The following is a 9,312-nucleotide window of genomic DNA, read 5'->3' on the forward strand; positions in this document are numbered from 1 at the left end:
GAGGAGCCTGAGGAGCAGCAGCCTGGGGGAGGGCAGGGTGCATCCAGGACAGCAGGCGAAGAAAGGGTTTCCTGGGACAGGGAGCCAGGTGCTGCTGAGGCCAAATGGAACAAGGGCTGAGCACTGATAGCGGACTTAGTGCTGTGACCATTGGAGACCTTGAAAGATTCCTTAATTACTGCTGAGAGTAGCAGAATTTCAAAGAACATGGCCAAGATTAAAACATTCTGAAGTTTGTAGAGTTTTCTATCTTAATAACATTGGGTACCTATGGACTTAGGATATGTTTTGTTTTCTACACACTTTCAGGAAACAAAAATTGCTCCATACTTACTTTTTTTTTTTTAAGAACTTTTATTGAGATACAGTAAACAGACAATAAACAGCATATATTTAGAGTGTACAATTTGGTATCCCAATCTCCCAATTCATTCCCCCCCAACCCTCCCCACTTTCCCCACTTGGTGTCCTTGTGTTTGTTCTCTACAACTGTGTCTCTATTTCTGCCTTGCATTTCCTCTTTCATAGTTGTTAGCATTTGCCTTATGTATTGAGGTGTTCCTATATTGGGTGCATATGTATTTATAATTGTTATCTCCTCTTCTTGGATGGATCCCTTGATCTTTGTGTAATGTCCTTTCTTGTCTCTTGTAACATTTTTTATTTTAAAGTCTATTTTATCTGATATGAGTATTGCTACTCCAGCTTTCTTTTGATTTCCATTTGCATGGAATATCTTTTTCCATCCCCTCACTTTCCATCTGTATGTGTCCCTAGGTCTGAAGTGGGTCTCTTGTAGACAGCATATATATGGGTCTTGGTTTTGGATCCATTCAGCCAGTCTGTGTCTTTTGGTTGGTGCATTTAGTCCACTTACATTCAAGGTAATTATCAATATGTATGTTCCTATTACCATTTTCTTAATTATCTTGTTGTTGTTTCTGTAGGTCCTTCTCTTATGTTTCTGGCTTAGAGAAGTTCCTTTAGCATTTGTTGTAGGGCTGGTTTGGTGATGCTGAATTCTCTTAGCTGTTGCTTGACCGTAAAGCTTTTGATTCCTCCATCGAATCTGAATGAGATCCTTGCTGGGTAGAGTATTCTTGGCTGTAGGTTCTTCCCTTTCATCCCTTGAAATATATCATGCCACTCCCTTCTGGCTTGCAGAGTTTCTGCTGAGAAATCAGCTGTTAACCTTATGGGAGTTCCCTTGTATGTTGTTTGTTGTTTTTCACTTGTTGCTTTTAATAACATTTCTGTGTCTTTAATTTTTGTCAGTTTGACTACTATATGTCTTGGCGTGTTTCTCCTTGGGTTTATCCTGCCTGGGACTCTCTGCACTTCATGGACTTGGGTGGCTGTTTCCTTTCCCATGTTAGGGAAGTTTTCAACTATAATCTCTTCCAGTATTTTCTCCGGTCCTTTCTCTCTCTCGTCTCCTTCTGAGACCCCTATAATGCGAATGTTGGTGTGCTTAACATTGTCCCAGAGGTATCTTAGGCTGTCTTCAGTTCTTTTCATTCTTTTTTCTTTATTCTTTTCCCCATCAGTGATTATCACCATTCTGTCTTCCAGGTCACTTATTCGCCCTTCTGCCTCAGTTAATCTGCTATTGGTTCCTTCTAATGTATTTTTCATTTCAGTTATTGTGTTGCATATCTCTGTTTGTTTGCTCTTTAATTCTTCTAGGTCTTTGGTAAACTTTTCAATCTTTGCATCCAGTGTTTCTTCAAAGTCCTGGATCACCTTCACTATCATTATTCTGAATTCTTTTTCTGCAGGGGTGCCTATCTCCTCTTCCTTTAGTTGTTTTTCTGGGTTTTATCCTGTCCCTTCATCTGGTACAAAGTCCTCTGCCTTTTCATTTTCTCTGTCTTTCTGTGGCTGTGGTTTTCAGTTCCACAAGACGAAATACTGCTGATACTGCTTGATACTGCTGTCTGCCCACTTGTGGAGGAAGCTATCTAGGAGGCTTGTGTGTGCTTCCTGATGGGAGGGACTGATGGTGGGTAGGGCTGGGTGGGCGGAGCTCAGTAAGACTTTAATCTGATTTGGTGGGCGGAGCTCAGTAAAACTTTAATCTGTTTGTCTGCTAATGGGTGGGGCTGTGTTCGCACCTCCTTGGTTGTTTGGCCTGAAGCTACTTAGCACTGGAATTTACAGGCTCTTTGGTGGGGCTAATGGCAGACTCTGGGAGGGCTCACACTGATGGGCACTTCCCAGAACCCCTGCCACCAGTGCCCCTGTCTCCTTGGTGAGCCACAGCTGCCCCCCACCTCCGCAGGCAACCCCCCAACACCGGCAGGTAGGTCTGGTTCAGTCTCCTTTGGAGTCACTGCTCCTTCCCCCTGGGTCCTGGTGAGCACATTTTTTTGTGTGCCCTCCAAGAGTGGAGTCTCTGTTTCCCCGAGTCCTGTGGAGGTCCTGCAAGCAAATCCTGCTGGCTTTCAGAGTCTGATTCTCTGGGGATTTCTCCTCCCATTGCTGGACTTCCAGGTTGGGAAGCCTGGTGGGCTCAGAACCCTCACTCTAGTGGGTGGACTTCTGCAGTATAACTGTTCTCCAGCTTGTGAGTCACCCACCCAGCATTTATGGGATTTGATTTTAATGCGATTGCGCCCCTCCTACCATCTCATTGCGGCTTCTCCTTTGTCTCTGGATGTGGGGTGTCTTTTTTGGTGAGTTCCAGTGTCTTTCTGTCGATGATTGTTCAGCAGCTAGTTGTAATTCCGGTGCTCTTGCAAGAGGGAATCTCCATACTTACTTTTAAGATAGTTTTTTAAAAATGAAGATGCCACTACAGTTCAGTAGATTTAATCAAGGCAAGGGTTGATCATGTATAGGAAACACCACAACTACTGTTGAGTCCCAGCTCTGTAGAAAGCACTCTGCTTAGTCCCTTTGCACACGTGATTTTGTGGTTGTACAGGAGTGTTGCACACCTTGGTCATAAACACAGTAGAGGGAAGTGCAGAGACCATGAGATCTACAGAGGGAGGCTGCCTCCAAGAAAGGACTCTATTTTGGGAGATGGATAGGGGAGCTGTGATGGTTGTCTCGATCAGAATAGAGGAGAATGGTGCTGTTCTTACAGCAGATAGGAAAGAGAACTTGAAGATCTGGAAGCCATAGCACTTAGTGGTTGACAGACACAGGGGAGTGTGATTGTCTAATTCTGAGCCCTCATAACTGAGAGCAGTCAGCTTGGAGAGGAGGAGGTACTGAGTGGGTTTTGGACATGAGTTTCAGGTTATTTAAAGTAAGCCTGGAACTCAGGAAGGCGGGTGGGGAGGCTCTGGTTTGCCTCCTCTGGCATTTGAGGAGAGTCAGAACTTCTGTGAGTGTGAGAAGAGGAAGGAACAAACCCCAGTAGATGAGGGTTGAGGGCAGGTCAGAGCTGTGGTGGAGGAAGAGGGCGGGCAGTGGAGGGTCTGGGGCTGCACAGCAGTGAGGAGGACAAGGCCCGAGGAAGGGTCCCTGCCTGGGTGGTTGGAACATGGGACACTGCTCTCCATGCCACAGGCTACATGTGTCAGTCAGACGTCCCCTTGGAGACACACATGCACACTCCCTAACCATAGATGTGTGTGTGTCTGTGTGTGTGTACATGTGTTTGTATAGGTTTGCTCCTTTAGGCTTGCATTATCTCAAAAAGGATGCACAAAAAGTGAATTACATTGTCACCCATGAGGAAGGAAGTTGGTGGCTGGGGAAGAGCGGTGAGAGGGAGATTTTTCACTGTGTAGACCTTTCTATTTATTTTATAAATTTATTTATTTATTTATTGACTGTGTTGGATCTTCATTGCTGCATGTGGGCTTTCTCTAGTTGCAGCGAGTGGGGGCTCCTCATTGCAGTGGCTTCTCTTGTTGCAGAGCACAGCCTCTAGGTGCACGGGCTGCAATAGTTGTGGCACACAGACTCAATAGTTGTGACTCGCAGGCTCTAGAGAACAGGCTCAGTAGTTGTGGCACACGGGCTTAGTTGCTCCGCAGCATGTGATCTTCCCAGACCAGGGATGGAACCCATGTCCCCTGCATTGGCAGGCAGATTCTTAACCGCTGGGCCACTAGGGAAGTCCCTCTATTTATTTCAAAATATTGAACCACATGAATATGGTTACCTGTTCAAACAACCAAAAGAAAAACACAGTTAAAAATTTTTACAAGAATGCGATAGCCCTCTTCTATATACTGATATGGAGTAATCTCCAGTTACTAAGTACAATAAAATAAGGGGTAGGAAAGTGAATGTAGTAGGTTCCCATGTGTTTTAACTTGCATATGTGTCTGTGTGTGTGCTTTAGATAGAAAGATACAGATGGCAATATTTGCTTTCTCATGCAAAGAATGTTTCTAGCAGTATATCCAAACTGGTAAAAGGGTGTCTCTGGGAAGCTAGGGCAGGAGAGGAAAAGAGATGGCTTGTACTTTCTGCTCTTTTATCCTCTTTGAAGTGGGTAGCAGTGCATACTATTCACAAAGTTAAATGATGTGAAAAGAATTTTAATTTGGTAAATGAGTTCCTGCATTCATCAGATGATGTGTGTTGATCAGCTACCCTGCACACGATGCCGGGGGCACAGTAGTGTCCAGAGCTGGCTGACCTGCCCCGTCATCTGTAAATGAGCCTTAAGCTCTGTGCGGGTCTCACTGTGTAGGAAACACTTCACAGCCATGTGTTGCTGGCCCGCCTCCCTCTTCTTGCCGGGATGTCCCTGTAGGGAGCCAGATTCTGTCTCCTCATTTCACAGTTAACTTCTGCCTCTTCTACCCAGGATGCCTTCTTCTGCAGAAGATGATGCTTGTCTGCAGAGCACACGGCAAGAGGACAAGGGCTCAGAGAGAGGTGCTGACCCTGAGACAAACTCAGAAAACCAAAAGCATGGTTGGTTATTTAAAAGATGGTTAATTTAAAATCAGTAATGCTTAGAAATTTTCTGATGTTTAGACTTTTCACTTTTAGCTGAAGTAGAGAAGGTGACATACCCTGATACTACCTTTCTGTTTTTGACAATTCATCTTCCAGTTTTTTGGGTAACTTTTTTCCTTTTTTTATTTGAAGTACAACACTCATCCAATAAAAGTGCACAGATCTCAAGTGTACAGCTTATCAGAATTTTTCCTGTATGTACATGTCAGCTACCCACACCTGGATCAAGCTCTTGAACGTTTCCAGAACCCTAGTGGTCTCCCTTACACACCCTCCCTGTCTGTAACCCTGCCCAGTAACCCCTGTTCTGACTTCTGTCACCGTCAGTGTTGCTGAATTGGAAGCACATGGTGTACGCTCTTGTGTCCTTTCACTCAACATTATGTCTGTGAAATTCACCTAGATTATTGCAGGTTTCAGTGGTACTTTTTTATTGCTGAGTTGTTTTCCATGATATGCGTATACTGCCATTTATTTAGCTGTTTGCCTGTTGAAAGACATTGATTATTTTCAGTTTTTGACTACTCTTAACAAAGCTGCTTATAATCATTTTCGCTTAAGTGTTTGGAAGCTTCAAATGTTTTAGATTGAGAATTTAAATTCCCTTGTTTTAGGAACTGTTCTGTTCAGCAGTGGTTCCTTGTGTGCGCTGGCTGCTGTTCTGGAGGTCATCGTCAGTGGGTTCCTAGCAGGTTAAGATAGCAGAGACGCCGGAGCGTTTGTAACCTATGACCAACAGTTGTATGTGGTTCCTTTCCAGAGAGTTTACTTCCCTGATTGTTTAATCATAATATTTGTCAAGGCAAATATTTGTTTTCTTTGTCTAATATCTATTTTATTAGTTTTACTAAGTGATCTGCTTTTTAATTTTTTTAAATTATTCTTTGCCACAGGATACTTTGGTTACTATGAAGTTTATACTCTTATATTCTTAATAAGTAGTTCCTCAACTGGAAGTTGCATAAAATGCAAAACAGTACATGTATGTACATATATTATGGAATTACATATAAATAACCTATAGGAAAATTTGACTTTTTGTACAGAAACTTTACCTGAAAACACTGGAGATGCTTCCATTAACAAAACCACAGAGCCTCTGAGAAGGTATGCCCATCGTCTGCTTTCCTTCCTTGCCCAACGAATAAGCAGAGATGAGTGTATAATCCTCTTCCCTTTCTTCTAGCTTCCACCCACAAATAAAATGGTTCCAAAAAGAGGATGTGGTCATACTGAAGATCAGAATAAGGGATGTAAAAGATTACAAATGTAAATACTTTAGAGATAGAGTCGTTTTCAGGTGGGTTTGTGTTTAGCCTATAGAGTAAAATAGAAATAATTTCTAACATTTTAAAAGGCTGACTTTATTTCTTTTTATAAATCTAGTGCCTGGGTGGGAGAGAAATTTTACTTGGCTGATTTGGAGCTGCAAGCCAGCATAATAAAAGATGATTGCAAATGCGTGATTAAAAATGATGAACCTATAATCACTCTGGCGAAAGAGAAAAGGGAGTCTTGGTGTGGCTTGCTCAAACAGAGGGTGAGTGGAACTCGGCGGTGCTTGGTCTTAACACCGTGAGTGTGTTTTATTCTCTTGCTTAACATAAACTGTTATATTGAACAGAATCCTAACGTGGCTTTTGATTTTGATCACTGGGAAGAATGTGACGAGGATAAGGAGGATAGCCACTTCTCCAAGGGTAAGATGGGGGCACCCACTCCCTAGGAGAGTTGTGGGTCCTGAGCACCGTGGGGGCGGACGCACTCGTGCAGCTGATTTCAGGAATGCGGCCTTTGTGGAAATGGGCCTTAATGTGAAGCCCTGAGGTACTAGTTTTCTCCTTGTGCTTGATCTTGGTGCTAAATGTCCTTCTTTGAGGAAGTATCAACTCTTGGTTATAAACATACCTCCTTATAACACTTTTACAAATATTTCTCCTAGGAAAATAATTTCTTTATAAGCAGACAAACTTCACCTGCTTGTTTCTTGCTTAAAATAATGAAAATATAAAATGTCACAAAATATAGAGCTAGAACCCAAGGGACTTTTTCTGTAATGACCAAAATAATGGGGGGGGGGGGGAGGGTTGTTGCTAATTATTCTATAATTAGTAACATTTTTAATAATATCTAACTCTTTTAGTTGTAAATTCCAAACACCTGTCCTGCAAAGTGGCAGAGTTGGTTGAAACCAGTGACATAACTTCAGATGAAGATGAAAGTGAGAGTGAATGAGAATGTGAATTAACGCTTGCAGAGCAGCCAGAGGACTCTGAACAGACGTGTTTATTGCTGTGACCGAAAACTGAGAAGAAAGGCAGTCACCTTCAGACCTTCTGTCACCTCAAGGATCAAGTATTACTAAGTGTCACCTTGTGGCACTAGGATTAGTAATGGTGAGAAATTCTTAATTGATTGAAAAACGGGCTGATGATGAGACTGGAAGGAAGATGGAAGCAGAGACACAGTGAGTGCTGGGCTGTCCTGCCTGTCGCCTCTGGTGTGAAGCCCCCCTCGGCACTCAAGTTGAGTGACACACACCGTGGAGTTCCAGTAATGAACTGTACCATCTGGGGTTCGTTTTTTTTCATTTTTTTCATTTATACCTGTGTTCGGTACATTCTTAAAACCTTCTCTTGTGCATATAAATGAGATTTCTTAAAATTCATACTCCACACCACTTAACAGACCTTTTCAACCATGAGTTAGTTGAGATTCAATGCAACTGTCTGTGCACTAATACTCCTAGTTTTCTTTAGATATTGATAGCTAGCCAGTGTAAGTTTACTTCTTGTGACGAGATAGTCCAAGGATGAGGATGGGGTTGCCTCAGCAATAGCAGCCTGACCCAGGGCTTTCTGGAGGTAAAGCTGATGCTTCTGAAGAATCTTGGAGCCTGCAGAGTCCTGGGTAAATGGCACACAGGTTTCTCTCCATTGGAAACTGAAAAGGACATGTGGGGTGCCTGGAGGTAACCCTCAGAATACCTGGATGTCGTGAACCCTGAAGACCTTCATGACGCCATCCTGGAGTGAGGCTGCAGCGCCCAAGGTCACAAGGTTATCAAGAAATGTGTATTGTCATTACCACTTAAGTGTGGGAACGCCCAGAGCCTGACTTTTATGGTAACTGGAAAAGTTTGACAGGCAAGCTAGTGGACAGTTTAAACCCTGTGCACTGCTTCAGTGTGGGTCTGGCAGCTTTGCCTAGCAGTGGAAAAGAACGTTGATAGGACATGACTGTTGGGACTGCCCCAAGATCTTTATTCTTTTTATACATCAGAAAGCACAGGTGCCCAAGTTTGTGTATGTCCCAGATACAAACCACCACCTAAGCGAGAGGTAAACTCTGTCATCAAGCTGTCTGTGAGCAGGCGTGGATCACCCTCTGGCTCTGTTTCCTCATCTGTAAAATAAGATGTTGTGCTCTTCGTGGGCATGGGGCCTCGCCTAGCCTCGGGGGCCCGGAGCGCTGCTGCACGGGGTCAAGCTGCTGCCCTCTGGTGGGAGGACACGGCGTCCAGCCTGGACAGCTGCCAGGAGGCATCCTTGCTGCCGCCATGACTCCTGTGGGTTGACTGGCAGATGTCCAATTGGCACATGAAGTGTACAGGGAGAGATTTTCCTTTTTCTTGGCTAAACAGGGCAGGCTCTTTGGGAAGTGTGAAGTTCTGGTGTCTTTGCTGGCAAAGGTTCTGATTCTGTGAAGGTCTTTTAACGTCCTCGTCCAGTGTCCATTTCTGTAGATGCAGCTTTTGCTTCCAGTGGGGTGGGCTCTGGGTTGGCAGCCAGGCCTCATGAGATTGTTGGCCACCTGCAGTGTATGCTTGGTTGTATTGTCTCTCGTAAAACATAGCACGTAACAATAGCAAGCAGTAGAGATGCACAAATGTGTGTTGCCCACGTACAAATGGTGAGAGTTCTGGTCTCAGAAAAGGTGTAACACTGATTCTCTTGTGTGGTTCACTAACAACTAAATGAAAGTATTGGGCAGAAGAGGGTCACATGTTTAAATTTCAGTTTCTTTTTTCAGGCATTTACGTTTACTATTTGAAGTTCTAAATAACATTTTATAAGATTATAAGGCTTGTGAAATGTTAGCAGTTACTAATTTCTTTTTTCATTTCTCTACTATTAATATGTACTGATTTCACGTTTGGGGGAAATTTCTGAAATGCATGGTAAAAGTACTTTCATCGCTATTCTTCTAAAATTGCTCACATAGTCAATTTTGGTGTGAAGCTCTTTTGCAATATATCAATAAAATTGCAGTGTTTTCACAGAAATGTTACTTTTTCCATTTTTTTAGACCATGTTTTGTCAGGAAAATCCCTGAGTGCCAAATGCACTTAGAATTTTATACCCCACACTTTGTGGTTTGAGT

General features: G+C 43.3%; 1 protein-coding gene across 1 annotated transcript in view; it reads left to right on the forward strand.

The window, feature by feature from the left end:
• TDRD12 (tudor domain containing 12) overlaps positions 1-7,164 on the forward strand; it is a 74,385-nt gene extending 67,221 nt beyond the window's left edge. The window contains exons 29-34 of the mRNA XM_057712953.1: positions 4,775-4,884; positions 5,976-6,036; positions 6,116-6,229; positions 6,316-6,469; positions 6,554-6,629; positions 7,073-7,164. Of these exons, the coding sequence (XP_057568936.1) occupies positions 4,775-4,884; positions 5,976-6,036; positions 6,116-6,229; positions 6,316-6,469; positions 6,554-6,629; positions 7,073-7,164 (607 nt within the window). The remainder of the gene's footprint in view (positions 1-4,774; positions 4,885-5,975; positions 6,037-6,115; positions 6,230-6,315; positions 6,470-6,553; positions 6,630-7,072) is intronic.
• The last annotated feature ends 2,148 nt before the right edge of the window (positions 7,165-9,312 follow it).

Source organism: Hippopotamus amphibius, chromosome 16 (assembly GCF_030028045.1).
Source record: "Hippopotamus amphibius kiboko isolate mHipAmp2 chromosome 16, mHipAmp2.hap2, whole genome shotgun sequence".
NCBI lineage: Eukaryota > Metazoa > Chordata > Mammalia > Artiodactyla > Hippopotamidae > Hippopotamus > Hippopotamus amphibius.